The sequence below is a fragment of the Bufo gargarizans genome, chromosome 2 (assembly GCF_014858855.1).
Source record: "Bufo gargarizans isolate SCDJY-AF-19 chromosome 2, ASM1485885v1, whole genome shotgun sequence".
Lineage (NCBI taxonomy): Eukaryota > Metazoa > Chordata > Amphibia > Anura > Bufonidae > Bufo > Bufo gargarizans.
In genome coordinates this window covers 201556079-201572427 of record NC_058081.1, presented here as the reverse complement: position 1 = coordinate 201572427, position 16349 = coordinate 201556079, and the positions used below count along the sequence as shown (strand labels likewise).

The 16349-nt window shown below is 44.9% G+C and overlaps 1 protein-coding gene across 1 annotated transcript in view; it reads left to right on the top strand.

Moving 5' to 3' along the window:
- LOC122927751 (TRPM8 channel-associated factor homolog) overlaps positions 1 to 9212 on the top strand; it is a 92768-nt gene extending 83556 nt beyond the window's left edge. Inside the window, exon 8 of the mRNA XM_044279896.1 lies at positions 8739 to 9212. Coding sequence (XP_044135831.1) covers positions 8739 to 8984 — 246 coding nt within the window. The 3' untranslated portion in view covers positions 8985 to 9212. The remainder of the gene's footprint in view (positions 1 to 8738) is intronic.
- Positions 9213 to 16349: the final 7137 nt, after the last annotated feature.

Here is a 16349-nt window from a genome sequence, read left to right as displayed (position 1 = left end):
TGACATTTCTTTATAAGCACATAGTCCTCTTGGGGCCCGATTACTGTCTTTATACAATCTCAAGGAGTTCACTGTCCAAAAAATACATACTTCTTTGTCAGCCAGTTGTGAGATGTTCAGTTCTAAAGCTCAACGCCTGCAACATAGATTTCTGATTGCACTGTGTGAAAAAAGTGTCCGTCCCTTCTTTGCCTTTATAAGGTCCAGTCCAGTATTCTCTGGCACCAAATCCATCTCTGATTCCATTCTTATATAGACAATCTCTTTTGGAGTCAGCTTAGCGTGCTCTACCCCAAACAAAAAGTCCAGAAAAGCCATAAGACATAACATAACAAAAATAACTATATGAAGGAGAAAGGGTGGCACTGTTAGCTATCTTTTCTGTCTCCAATTAGATTGGATAATGAGCCCCGATACCGGGCACCTTGTCACTACTGGATGTGCTCAGCCTTGAAAAAGTTTACTTACGGCCTATAAAAAAAAATAATAATCAAGGCAGCACTCACTATTGTAGTCAAAGCATCTTCTTTTTATTCCATCAGAAGAATAAGAGGCAAATTACAAGGCATAGGTGGGCAACCTAGATGCCACACAGGCAAAAAAATTACCCCCAGTTTAAGTACCTGAACTGTGGAGGGGTACATCATAAAGTGAACACCCTAATCACATTTAGGTGTAAATACTTGGTGTACCTAATAATGTGCCCATGTGGCCCATTTTTTATAGGTAAGATAATTAGGAGTCTATGTGAAAGGTTTAGAGAGCATGTAGTTCAGGTAAGGGGTGTCCCTGTTTAATAGAACATATAAGGACGGTACATGGGGGTAACCCCAATGTCCTGAATTTTTCAGGGATAGAGCTGGTATTATATCCTCCGCAAGGGCGAGAAAGACATCATACGTTGCTATGTAAGGAAGCCAGTTGGATTATACGTACGGAAGCAATGGATCCTTTGGGCCTCAATGATAAAAATGATCTGAGTGCATATTTGGAGGGAATATTGTCTTTTAATAAGTATGTTCATGTTTGATGCATGGGATGTTACAGGCTGGACATCAGACGCGTCACTTGTTGTTATGACTTCACGCATTTGAAATAAAGCAATTTGAATTTCATCCATTTTGTGCAAATAAATATTTAATTTAGTCCTACACTGGTTCATGCCCTGTGAGATACCCCCACTTCATACAGGGGTTTGATTCAGGCATTTGTAATACAGCCATTTTAAATACATCCATTTTGTGCAAATAAATATTTAATTTAGGCCTACACTGGTTCAGGCCCTGTGAGATACCCCCTCTACATACAGGGGTTTGATTAAGGCCTCTTTCACACTTGCGTTGTCCGGATCCGGCGTGTACTCCACTTGCCAGAATTACACGCCGGATCCGGAAAAACGCAAGTGTACTGAAAGCATTTGAAGACGTCTTCAAAATGCTTTCAGTGTTACTATGGCAGCCAGGACGGTATTAAAGTCCTGGTTGCCATAGTAGTAGTGGGGAGCGGTATACTTACCGTCCGTGCGGCTCCCGGGGCGCTCCAGAATGACTTTTAGAGCGCCCCATGCGCATGGATGATGTGCCATGCGATCATGTGATCCATGCACTTGGGGCGCCCTGACGTCACTCTGGAGCTCCCCGGGAGCCGCACGGATGGTAAGTATGCTGCTCCCCCGCTCCCCACTACACTTTACCATGGCTGCCAGGACTTTAGCGTCCCGGCAGCCATGGTAACCATTCAGAAAAAGCTAAACGTCGTATCCGGCAATGCGCCGAAACGACGTTTAGCTTAAGGCCGGATCCGGATCAATGCCTTTTAATGGGCATTAATTCCGGATCCGGCCTTGCGGCAAGTCTTCAGGATTTTTGGCCGGAGCAAAAAAGCGCAGCATGCTGCGGTATTTTCTCCGGCCAAAAAACGTTCCGTTACGGAACTGAAGACATCCTGATGCATCCTGAACGGATTTCACTCCATTCAGAATGCATTAGGATAAAACTGATCAGGATTCTTCCGGCATAGAGCCCCGACGATGGAACTCTATGCCGGAAGACAAGAACGCAGGTGTGAAAGAGCCCTTAGGAATTTGAAATACATCCATTTGAATTACAGCCATTTTGGGCAAAGAAATATTTAATTTAGGCCTACAGTGGTTCATGCCCTGTGAGATACCCCCTCTACATACAGGGGTTTGATTCAGGCATTTGAAATACAGCCATTTTGGGGAAAGAAATATTTCATTCAGGCCTACACTAGTTCAGACTGTGTGAGATACACCTTCTACATATAGGGATTTGATTCAGGCATTTGAAATACAGCTTTGTTGGGCAAATCAATATTTAATTTAGGCCTACACTGGTTCAGGCCCTGTGAGATACCCCCTCTACATACAGGGGTTTGAATCAGTCATTTGAAATACAGCCATTTGAAATACAGCCATTTTGGGCAAAGAAATATTTAATTTAGACCTACACTGGTTCATGCCCTGTGAGATACTCCCTCTACATACAAGGGTTTGATACAGGCATTTGAAATACAGCGCAAATAAATATTTAAGTTAGGCCTACACTGGTTCAGGCCCTTTGAGAAACCCCATCTACATGCATGGGTTTGATTTAGGCATTTGAAATACAGCCATTTTGGGCAAAGAAATATTTAATTTAGACCTACACTGGTTCATGCCCTGTGAGATACCCCCTCTACATACAGGGGTTTGATTCAGGCATTTGAAATACAGCGCAAATAAATATTTACGTTAGGCCTACACTGGTTCAGGCCCTGTGAGATACCCCCTCTACATACAGGGGTTTGATTTAGGCATTTGAAATACAGCCATTTGAAATACAGCCATTTTGGGCAAAGAAATATTTAATTTAGGCCTACACTGGTTCATGTCCTGTGAGATACCCCCTCTACATACAGGGGTTTCATTCAGGCATTTGGAATACAGCCATTTGAAATACAGTCATTTTGGGCAAAAAAATCTATAATTGAGACCTAGTCTGGTTCAGGCCGTGTGAGATACACTCTTTAGGCTGGTTTCACACGGGCGTTGCGGATTGGGGCCAGTGAAACTCGCACTATTTTGCAAGCAAGTTCAGGCAGTTTTGTCTGCAATTGCGTTTAGTTGTTCAGTTTTTTCCGCGCAGGTGCAATGCGTTTTTATGCGTTTTTCACGCGCGTGATAAAAAACTGAATGTTTACAAACAACATCTCTTAGCAACCATCAGTGAAAAACGCATCGCACCCGCACTTGCTCACGGATGCAATGTGTTTTTCACGCAGCCCTATTCACTTCTATGGGGCCAGGGCTGCGTGAAAAACGCAGAATATAGAACATGCTGCGATTTTCACGCAACGCAGCACTGATGCTTGAAAAACAACGCTCATGTACACAGCCCCATTGAAATGAATGGGTCAGGATTCAGTGCGGGTGCTTTGCATTCACGTCACGCATTACACCCGTGCGGAAAACTCGCTCGTGTTAAAGGGGCATACTGTCGTTCTATATGAGAAGAGCGTGAAATAAGGGACGTGGCCCAGGTCGTGGTACTGCTGGTGGAGCTCCTGTTGCAGGGAGAGGACGTTGTCGATCTGTGCCAGCTATACGCACAAGTGAAAGGTCATGTAGTTCGGAGGAAGAGGCAGTGTTTGCACAGAGCCACCAGCACAGCAGAAGAGGGAGCAGTGTGCAAAAGTCCTCTAGACAGCACGCCTACTACTGCCCACCGCAGCAAGGGACCGAGCACACCAAAGCCAGATCCAAGGAGTTCCCTGGCATGGCAGTTCTTCAGACAATGTGCTGATGACAAGACATGAGTGGTTTGCACGCTGTGCAATCAGAGCCTGAAGCGAGGCATAAACGTTCTCAACCAAAGCACAACCTGCATGACCAGGCATTTAAGTGAAAAGCACGAGCTGCAGTGGAGTAGACAACTCAAAAACCAAGAAAGGTCTCTGGCTCCTCCTGCTTCCTCTTCTTCTGCAGTCTCGGCCTCTTCATTCACCTCTGGAATGACAGTGCCACCTGCCACCCCACAAACAGATGATCTGCCAGCAACACCAACACCTGGGTCACCAAGCATCTCCACAATGTCCCACGGAAGCGTTCAGCGCTCCATCTCCCAAACGCTGGAGAGGAAGAGGAAGTACCCCCCTACCCACCCGAGATCCCTAGCCCTGAATGCCAGCATTTCTAAATTACTGGCCTTTGAAATGCTGTCATTCAGTCTGGTGGAGACGGATAGTTTTAAAGGCCTTATGGCGGTAGCTGTCCCACAGTATGCGGTTCCCAGCCGCCACTACTTTTCAAGGCGAGCCATCCCTTCCCTGCACAACCAAGTAGGGGACAAAATCAGGTGTGCACTGCGCAACGCCATCTATGGCAAGGAGGACCTGACTACGGATACGTGGACCAGTAAGCACGGTCAGGGCCGTTATATCTCCATAACAGCACACTCCATAACAGTGGCGGCTGGGCCTGAGGCGGATAGCAGTTTGGCACATGTCCTTCCACCACCGAGGATTGCAGGGCGCTTCAGTTTGCCTCCTATTGCTTCCTCCTCCTACTCTGCTCCTCATCCTCTACCAGCTCCTCATCCGGTCATCGTAACACCTTCACCACCAACTTCAGCACAGCCAGGGGTAAACGACAGCAGGCAGTTTTAAAACGTATCTGTTTGGGGGACAAACCCCACACCGCGCAGGAGCTGTGGACGAGCCTTGAACAACAGACCAATGAGTGGTTTGTGCCAGTCAGCTTCAAGCCCGGCCTGGTGGTGTGCGATAATATGCGAAATAGAGGTACACAATTGTCCAGCCAGGGCACAGTTCTGGAGGATGACGAGATGGAGAATGAGGAGATGGAGGAGGAGGAACCATGTTCGAAGCAGCACCCAGACGAGCTCATGGCCATCACTGGTGCATGGCTGGAGGGATACAGAGGACACAGACGATACACCTCCCACAGAGGACAGCTTTTCGTTGCCTCTGGGCAGCTTGGCACACATGAGCGATTACATGCTGCAGTGTCTCCGCAACGAGCGCCGAGTTGCCCACATTCTAACTTGTGCTGATTACTGCGTGGCCACGCTGCTGGATCCCCGTTACAAGGACAACGTACCGTCCTTAATTCCCTCACTGGAGCGTGATCGTAAGATGCGCAAGTACAAGCGCACGCTGGTAGACGCACTCCTGGTGGCATTCCCATCTGACAGCGGGGGCACAGTCGAAGCACAAGGCGAAGGCAGAGGACGAGGAAGAGGTCGCCAACGCAGCTGGGGCACCGCCAGCACCTCAGAAGACAGGGTTAGCATGGCCGAAATGTGGAAAAGCTTTGTCAGCACGCCACAACAACCAGCACCACCAGCTGATATGGAACTTCTTAGCAGGAGGCAGCATTTCACCAACATGGTGGAGCAGTATGTGTGCACACACCTACACGTACTGAATGACGGGTCTGCCCCCTTCAACTTCTGGGTCTCCAAATTGGGCACATGGCCTGAGCTTGCCCTTTACGCCTTGGAGGTGCTGGCCTGCCCTGCAGCCAGTGTATTATCTGAACGTGTGTTTAGCACGGCAGCGGGCGTCATCACAGACAAGCGCAGCCACCTGTCCACAGCCAATATGGACAAGCTCACGTTCATTAAAATGAACCAGGCATGGATCCCTCAAGACTTGTCCGTACCTTGTGCAGAATAGACATGTATACCGGCACTAAGCAACCATTGTTATACTGCAGCGCAATTGCTCATGTTTGTATTTTGGATATTTCACACTCTATTGGAGTGTACCTTATTTAAAAAAAATGCAATTAAAACCAAAAACCTGTGTTGGCTATCTCTCCCTCATCCACCGCCGCTTCCACCTACTCCACTACGTCTGCCTCCTCCTCAAGCTCCTACTCTATATGGAACTCCACCTTATAAATCAAATATATATTTTTTTGTATGTGTTTTATTTGATATCATTTCACTACTTTGTCATTTACATTTTCGGGTGAAATTCACCAATGTTTGGGTGTATAGTACTACTGCTATACCTAGTAGGCCGGTTAAAAAATTCAATAAAAATTGTCATTAATATTTTCTGGTGAAATTAACCAATTTTTAGGTGTATGGTACAACTGCTATACCTAGTAGGCCAGTTAAAAAAAAAAAAATAGTCATTAACATTTTCTGGTGAAATTAACAAATTTTTAGGTGTATGGTACCACTGCTATATCTAGTAGGCCGTTAAAAAAAAAAATTAATTGTCATTAACATTTTCAGATGAAATTTGCTAATTTTTGGATGTATAGTACCACTGCTATACCTAGTAGGCCGGTTAACAAAAAAAGTAAATTTGTCAGTTACATTTTCAGTTGAAATTCAACATTTTTTGGGTGTGAAGTACCACTGCTATACCTAGTAGACAGGTTAAACAATAAAACAATTTGTCTGTTACATTTTAAGGTGAAATTCACCAATTTTTGGGTGTGATGTACCACTGCTATACCTAGTAGGCCGTTTAAAAATAAAAATAAAATGTCAGTTACATTTTTGGGTAAAATTAACCAATTTTTGGGTGTATATTACCACTGCTATACCTAGTAGGCCGGTTAACAAAAAAAATTTAATTTGTCAGTTACATTTTCTGTTGAAATTCTGCAATTTTTTGGTGTGAAGTACCACTGCTATACCTAGAAGACCTGTAAAAAAATAAATAAATAAAAATTGTCAGTTACATTTTCTGGTGAAATTCAGCAATTTTTTGGTGTGATGTACCGCTTAGGTGTGATGTACTGCTATACCTATTACAATTCCGCTTGACTCTTTTGGCCCAAATTTGGGCTTCTGTAATTTGTCCCACATTTGCGCCTCAATAGCTTTTCCCACATTTTTTCTCGATCCAAATTTTTTAAAATAAATTTATCTCCCTTAAATTTGGTCTCTTTTTCTCACTCTCCCTCTCCGTCCTGGAACCCTGATTCCCCGCCACCCGTAATCACCATGGTAGGTGCATAAAAGAACATCGAAAGTTGATAGAGCAGATATTAAATTGGATCGTGAACATCACGGGGACGTGCGACATGGTGGGGCAGTAAGTATGCACACGCCTACACGAACTAACTGAAAGGGGTCAGCCCCTGCAACTTCTGGGTCTCCAAATTTGGCAAATCAGAGAAATGATATTCATAAATGATCACTCGCATGAATCATGAGAAAAGAGTAGTGAATAGTGATCTGGATTAAAGAGCCCCCCCGAGTGCGGGACTGAAAATTATATTTTGTACTCAACCTCTAGTTTTGAGGGATATATTTTATATTGTATCAAAAGTAAAAGTTAAGTCTTAATTAATCCAGATCACTATTCACTACTCCTCTCCAAATTGGGCACATGGCCTGAGCTTGCCCTTTACGCCTTGGAGGTGCTGGCCTGCCCTGCAGCCGGTGTATTGTCTGAACGTGTGTTTAGCACGACTGGAGGGTTATATTTCCCAATGTTTTGGGGTGTACCCTAATTTAAAAAAATAAAAATACATTTTAAAACAAAAAGCAGTGTTTTGGGGTGTACCCTAATTAAAAAAAATAAAAATACATTTTAAAACAAAAAGCAGTGTAGGCTACCTCCTCCTCCTCCACCACCACTTCCACCTACACTGCCACATCCACCGCCTCCTCAACCTCTTACTCCATATGGACCTGGATCCTCCTAGATCAAGATTTTTATGTTTTATTTTTATGTATTTTATGTTATTTAAAGTCATTTCCCTATCCACATTTGTTTGCAGAGCACTTGCCATGCTCTTAACCACATTTTGACAACATTTGCCCTCTAGCCCTTTCCATGACATTTTTACAGCCATTTTAGTGCTAAAAAGTTCTGGGTCTCCAAATTTGGCAAATCAGAGAAATGATATTCATAAATGATCACTCGCATGAATCATGAGAAAAGAGTAGTGAATAGTGATCTGGATTAAAGAGCCCCCCCCGAGTGCGGGACTGAAAATTGTATTTTGTACTCAACCTCTAGTTTTGAGGGATATATTTTATATTGTATCAAAAGTAAAAGTTAAGTCTTAATTAATCCAGATCACTATTCACTACTCCTCTCCAAATTGGGCACATGGCCTGAGCTTGCCCTTTACGCCTTGGAGGTGCTGGCCTGCCCTGCAGCCGGTGTATTGTCTGAACATGTGTTTAGCACGACTGGAGGGTTATATTTCACAATGTTTTGGGGTGTACCCTAATTTAAAAAAATAAAAATACATTTTAAAACAAAAAGCAGTGTAGGCTACCTCCCCCTCCTCCACCACCACTTCCACCTACACTGCCACATCCACTGCCTCCTCAACCTCTTACTCCATATGGACCTGGATCCTCCTAGATCAAGATTTTTATGTTTTATTTTTATGTATTTTATGTTATTTAAAGTCATTTCCCTATCCACATTTGTTTGCAGAGCACTTGCCATGCTCTTAACCACATTTTGACAACATTTGCCCATTAGCCCTTTCCATGACATTTTTACAGCCATTTTAGTGCTAAAAAGTTCGGCTCCCCATTGACTTCAATGGGGTTCGGGGTCATTTCGGGTCCCAAACTCGAACTTTTTTCCGAAGTTCGGCCGAACCCGTCGAACCCAAACATCCAGGTGTCCGCTCAACTCTACTGATGATATATCCATATTCATCCTTGCCTAGAAAGAATGATATAAAACTGTACTCCTAAATGTACTTTGTCTTTTCTTTATTGTTTCAGCTACAAGAGTGCTTTGGCTGGGATCCCTTCAAGCAAGTTTTCTCAGAGTATCAGACCATGTCCAATGTCAGTAATGTCAAGGATGTTAAGATGAATCTCTGGGCAGAGAAGTTTTCTCACGCAGTCAATAAGAACCTAGCTTCATTCTTCAAGGCCTGGGGATGGCCCATTAATGATGCTACCACCGAAAAATTATCCATATTAAGTGAATGGGAAGAGAATCCAATGAATAAATATGTCAGCTAAATTTCATAAAAGAAATATATAAAATGATCCTTCTATAGTAATATGCTTTTGGTGGCTTAAGAGGAATGCATTTTAGGCTCAAAAGTGTTAAAGGAAAATATAAAAATCACATCATAATAATATTGCAACAGAGCCTGTTAGATTATCATCTGAATATGGAAAACTAATAGAATATAATCATATGCAATGCATGCAATGTTCAATAAATAATTCAGATTCCTGCTCCAACTTAGTTTTGTTTTTTTAATAACTAAACTCATGATGCAAAAAAAATAAATATAAAAAAATTGTGAAGGATGTGTCTGTCTAGCAGTAGCTTGGGGCAGTTAACATTATATTATAGTCAATGGAGATAATAATCAGTTGTGATTAGTGATGTCCCGAACTATTCGCCGGCGAACAGTTCCCGGCGAACATAGCTTGTTCGCGTTCGCCACGGCGGGCGAACATATGCAATGTTCGGTCCATCCCCTATACATCATCATTGAGTAAACTTTGACCCTGTACCTCACAATCAGCAGACACATTCCAGCCAATCAGCAGCAGACCCTCCCTCCCAGACCCTCCCACCTCCTGGACAGCATCCATTTTAGATTCATTCGAAGCTGCATTCTCAGTGAGAGGAGGGACAGTGCTGCTGCTGCTGATTCAATAGGGAAAGTGTTAGCTAGGGCAGTGTTCTGTGTCCACAGGCTCATCTGCTGTAAGGACAGCGTCCTGACAGCACCCCAAAAAGCCCTTTTCAGGGCTGGTACATCAGTCCACGATTTTTTTTTATATATATATTGCAGTTGCCTGGCTGCCCGTGTGAGAGGCTGCAGGCTCAGTCACAGACAGCACTGTGTGCACACCATTCATACAGGGTGTGACAGAAAATACCTTGCAGATAAAATAAAATTATATTTAATATTTTTCTGTGATATAATCACAGTTGCAAGCCCGTGTGTGTCAGGCCCACACAGACTGTATTGTGGCCACTGGCTAGTGTCTAGGCCTCCACTCATACCGTTACAGGGTGTCACTCACTCAAATACCTTGCAGATAAAAAAATTATATTTAATATTTTTCTGTGATATAATCACATTTGCAAGCCCGTGTGTGTCAGGCCAAAACAGACTGTATTGTGGCCACTGGCTAGTGGCTAGGCCTCCACTCATACCATTACAGGGTGTCACTCACTCAAATACCTTGCAGATAAAAAAATATATATTTTAAATTTGTCTGTGATATAATCACATTTGCAAGCCAGTGTGTGTCAGGCCCACACAGACTGTATTGTGGCCACTGGCTAGTGGCTAGGCCTCCACTCATACTGTTACAGGGTGTCACTCACTCAAATACCTTGCAAATAAAAAAAATTCTATTAAAACATTTTCTGTGATATAATCACATTTGCAAGCCCGTGTGTGTCAGGTCCACACAGACTGTATTGTGGCCACTGGCTAGTGGCTAGGCCTCCACCCATACCGTTACAGGGTGTCACTCACTCAAATACCTTGCAGATAAAATAAAATTATATTTAATATTTTTCTGTGATATAATCACAGTTGCAAGCCAGTGTGTGTCAGGCCCACACAGACTGTATTGTGGCCACTGGCTAGTGGCTAGGCCTCCACTCATACCGTTACAGGGTGTCACTCACTCAAATACCTTGCAGATAAAAAAATTATATTTAATATTTTTCTGTGATATAATCACATTTGCAAGCCAGTGTGTGTCAGGCCCACACAGACTGTATTGTGGCCACTGGCTAGTGGCTAGGCCTCCACTCATACTGTTACAGGGTGTCACTCACTCAAATACCTTGCAAATAAAAAAAATTCTATTAAAACATTTTCTGTGATATAATCACATTTGCAAGCCCGTGTGTGTCAGGTCCACACAGACTGTATTGTGGCCACTGGCTAGTGGCTAGGCCTCCACCCATACCGTTACAGGGTGTCACTCACTCAAATACCTTGCAGATAAAATAAAATTATATTTAATATTTTTCTGTGATATAATCACAGTTGCAAGCCAGTGTGTGTCAGGCCCACACAGACTGTATTGTGGCCACTGGCTAGTGGCTAGGCCTCCACTCATACCGTTACAGGGTGTCACTCACTCAAATACCTTGCAGATAAAAAAATTATATTTAATATTTTTCTGTGATATAATCACATTTGCAAGCCCGTGTGTGTCAGGCCCAAACAGACTGTATTGTGGCCACTGGCTAGTGGCTAGGCCTCCACTCATACCATTACAGGGTGTCACTCACTCAAATACCTTGCAGATAAAAAAATATATATTTTAAATTTTTCTGTGATATAATCACATTTGCAAGCCCGTGTGTGTCAGGCCCACACAGACTGTATTGTGGCCACTGGCTAGTGGCTAGGCCTCCACTCATACTGTTACAGGGTGTCACTCACTCAAATACCTTGCAAATAAAAAAAATTATATTAAAACATTTTCTGTGATATAATCACATTTGCAAGCCCGTGTGTGTCAGGCCCACACAGACTGTATTGTGGCCACTGGCTAGTGGCTAGGCCTCCACTCATACCGTTACAGGGTGTCACTCACTCAAATACCTTGCAAATAACAAAAATTATATTTAATATTTTTCTGTGATATAATCACAGTTGCAAGCCCGTGTGTGTCAGGCCCACACAGACTGTACTGTGCCCACTGCCCACCACTTATATAGGGTGGCACAGTACCTTGCACGCATAGTACCACTTATCTAAAAAAAAATGACAGGCAGAGGCAGGCCACCTCGCAGGGGCCGTCGTGGTCTTGGTGCTGTGATTTCCACTGGCCCTGGAATAATGCCCAGTGTTCAGAGGCCACGTACCCAGAACCCAAAATAATTCGGAGAAAATAGTTGACTGGCTTACACAGGACACCCAATCTTCAACACCTTCAGCTAAGAACCTTGACACACCACCCTCCTCCAGCTCAGCTTTGGTCACCTGCTCTCAAGTTACCAATCTCCCGCCCGCCGCCACCACCACCACTACCACCACAGCCACCACAGCCGCTTCACTTGATCTCTCAGAGGAGTTATTTACACATCAGTTGGATGAAATTAGTGATGCGCAACCATTATTGCCAGAGGATGTAGATAACAGGGATATGTCTCAGTCAGGCAGCATTACACACATGGACGTACAGTGTGATGATGATGATGATGATGTTGTACCCACTGCTGCTTCCTTTGCTGAGGTGTCAGATACAAGTGAAGTGGTTGATGATGACGATGTGTCCGTGGATGCCACGTGGGTGCCTCCTTGAAGAGAAGAAGAAGAGGGGGAAAGTTCAGAAGGGGAGACAGAGAGAATGAGGAGACGAGTTGGAAGCAGGGGGAGGTCGTCGCAAAGAGTTAGTGGCACAGTCAGACAGCATGTATCGGCACCCGGGGTCAGCCAGACAGCACGCCAATCAATGCATGCTGTTGCCACCACCAGAATGCCGTCATTGCAAAGCTCAGCAGTGTGGCATTTTTTGTGTGTGTCTGCCTCTGATAACAGCGATGCCATGATAACAGGAAGTCCAACACCCACCTCGGTACAACTGCTTTGCGAAGGCACATGATCTCACATCACAAACGCCAATGATATCAACATATGAGTACAAGCAGCACACAAACTCAAAGCTACCATCCTCCTCCTGGTCCAGCATCTTCAGCCATGTCAACCACTGCTGTCCTCCTTGCCCCCTCTCAAGCACCCGCCACTCCGCCTCTCTCCTTCAGCAGTTCCATCTCATCTGCCCACAGTCAGGTGTCTGTAAAGGAAATGTTTGAGCATAAAAAGCCAATGTCACGGAGTCACCCCCTTGCCCGGCGTCTGACAGCTGGCTTTACGGAACTCTTAGCCCGCCATCTTTTACCATACCAGCTGGTGGAGTCTGAGGCCTTCAAAAAATGTGTCACTATTGGGACACCACAGTGGAAGGTACCCGGACAATTTTTTTTTAAAAAAAAGGCAATCCCAAACCTCTACTCAGTGATTGAAAAGGAAGTCATGGCATCTCTGGCATACAGTGTTGGGGCAAGGGTCCATCTGACCACTGATACCTGGTCTGCAAAGCACGGTCAGGGCAGGTATATCACCTACACTGCGCATTGGGTCAACCTGCTGACGGCTGCCAAGCATGGAATGCGTGGCTCTGCAGCGGAGTTGGTGACACCGCCACAACTTGCAGGCAGGCCTACTGCCACCTCCTCTACTCCTCCTACTCCATCCTCTTCCATAACCTCCTCGGCTGAGTCCTCTTCTGCAGCGGCGTCTGGCTGCACATCAACTGAATCCCTCCAGCTCCCCAGGGGCTATTCCACATCCCGGATACGACAGTGTCACGCTGTCTTAGGGTTGACTTGCCTGAAAGCAGAGAGCCACACCGGACCAGCACTCCTGTCCGCCCTGAACGCACAGGTGGATCAGTGGCTGACCCCGCACCAACTGGAGATCTGCAAAGTGGTGTGTGACAATGGAAGCAATTTGTTGGCAGCATTGAATTTGGGCAAGTTGTCACATGTGCCGTGCATGGCACATGTGTTGAATCTCATCGTACAACGCTTTGTGTCTAATTACCCAGGCTTACAGGACACCCTCAAGCAGGCCAGGAAGGTGTTTGGTCATTTCAGGCGTTCCTACACGGCCATGGCGCACTTTTCAGACATTCAGCGCCGAAACAACATGCCAGTGAGGCGCTTGATTTGCGACAGCCCGACATGTTGGAATTCAACACTCCTAATGTTCGACCGCCTGCTCCAACAAGAAAAAGCTGTCAACGTGTATTTGTATGACCGGGGTGCTAGGACAGCCCCTGCGGAACTAGGATTTTTTTTGCCACATTACTGGATGCTCATGCGCAATGCCTGTAGGCTCATGCGTCCTTTTGAGGAGGTGACAAACCTAGTCAGTCGCACCGAAGGCACCATCAGCGACCTCATCCCATTTGTTTTCTTTTTGGAGCGTGCCCTGCGAAGAGTGCTGGATCAGGCTGTAGATGAGCCTGAAGAGGAAGAGAAAGAGTTGTGGTCACCATCACCACCAGAAACAGCCTTGTCATCATCGCTTGCCGGACCTGCGGCAATGCTGGAAGAGGAGTATGAGGAAGAGGAGTCAGAGGAGGAATGTGGCTTTGAGGAGGAGGAAGACCAACCACAGCAGGCATCCCAGGGTGCTCGTTGTTGTCACCTATCTGGGACCCGTGGTGTTGTACGTGGCTGGGGGGAAGAATAGACCGTCAATGACATCAGTGAGGACGAGGAATGGGAAATGAGTAGCTCGGCATCCAACCTTGTGTAAATGGGGTCTTTCATGCTGTCATGTCTGTTGAGGGACCCTCGTATAAAAAGGATGAAGGAGAACGACCTGTACTGGTTGGCCATGCTACTAGACCCCCGGTATAAGCAGAAAGTGGCGGAAATGTTACCAAGTTACCGGAAGTCAGAAAGGAGTTCAAAACCAAGCAAAAAAATATGCTTTACACAGCTTATAACGGGAATCTAACAGGGGAAGAGGTGAAAGTAATCCTCCTCCTACCACGGCGGCAAGGACAGGACGCTTTACAGATGTGTTGTTGATGGAGGACATGCAGAGCTTTTTCAGTCCTACACATCGCCACAGCCCTTCGGGATCCAGCCTTAGAGAACGACTTGACCGACAGGTAGCGAGACTACCTCGCCTTAACTGCAGATATCGACACTCTGAGGAGTGTCCTGTCAGAAAGGACCTTCAGTGCAGCAGGAGGCATTGTCACTGACAAAAGAAGTCGCCTCGGTCAAAAAAGTGTTGATTACCTCACCTTCATTAAGATGAATGAGGCATGGATCCCGAAGGGACTGACAGTGGGGGATACGTTTGACTAACAAAAGGCCTGATGACATGCCTTGGCCTGAAAATGGTCCCCACGCTGCTGTATTTAATGTCTGCATACCAATGACGCCACCAACTAAGGTTCAAGCCGCAATGTTTTAGTCACCTTTCTGCCTTGAAAACATCAATTTTTCCGGCAACAATGCCTAACTTTTCAGGCATGTGTACATGCCTAATTTTTCTGGCCTCTAGTGCTGCACTGTGGCTGCAAAAACAAAACAAAAAAAAGGCACATACATGTGTCAATTCCCCTTCGTGATCGGTACCTTGTTGTGGTGAAGGGGCTTGCGTATCACAATGAAGCGATCATCACCTCTATGAGTGTGTTGGCAATGTTGCCACACCCCAGATAAGCCCGTTGCTTCATTATGATCAGACTAAAAGCGATCGGCTGGATAATTTTTCATAGAAAAAACATTTTTTTTTTAAATATTTTTTTTAAAAGTTGTATGGGTTTTTAATTCATAAAATAAACTATTAAGAGACTTTATTATGATTTTTTTATTAGAAATAATGCAGACAATTTAAAAAGTCCCCATCAATTCCAATACAAAGCAAGTACAGAGCTCAGAACAAAATTATTTCAGGATGTCGTTAATTTGACAATGATTAATCAATTCGACACACGTCCACGTATAGGGAACGTAACAGGGATTAAACTGATGAGAATAATACTACAGAAAATACCACTCATATCGGGTGTGACAGTAAATTGCACGGCGCAGACGCAGTGACCGTGGCGTGGATTCAAACAAAGGGGAGGGAGCCAGCGTTTTTTTAACCATCTCCCTGTTTGAAAAATCTATTTAATAAATGGACCCCAGATTGGGGACGTCACGTAACAGGGATTAAACTGATGAGAATAGTACTACAAAAAACACCACTCATATTGGGTGTGACAGTAAATTGCACGGCGCAGACGCAGTGTTACCGTGGCGTGGATTCAAACAAAGGGGAGGGAGCCAGCGTTTTTTTAACCATCTCCCCGTTCGAAAAATCAATTTAATAAATGGACCCCAGATTGGGGACGTCACGTAACAGGAATTAAACTGATGAGAATAGTACTACAGAAAATACCACTCATATCGGGTGTGACAGTAAATTGCACGGCGCAGACGCAGTGACCGTGGCGTGGATTCAAACAAAGGGGAGGGAGCCAGCGGTTTTTTAACCATCTCCCCGTTTGAAAAATCAATTTAATAAATGGACCCCAGATTGGGGACGTCACGTAACAGGAATTAAACTGATGAGAATAGTACTACAGAAAATACCACTCATATCGGGTGTGACAGTAAATTGCACGGCGCAGACGCAGTGACCGTGGCGTGGATTCAAACAAAGGGGAGGGAGCCAGCGGTTTTTTAACCATCTCCCCGTTTGAAAAATCAATTTAATAAATGGACCCCAGATTGGGGACGTCACGTAACAGGAATTAAACTGATGAGAGTAGTACTACAGAAAATACCACTCATATCGGGTGTGACAGTAAATTTCACGG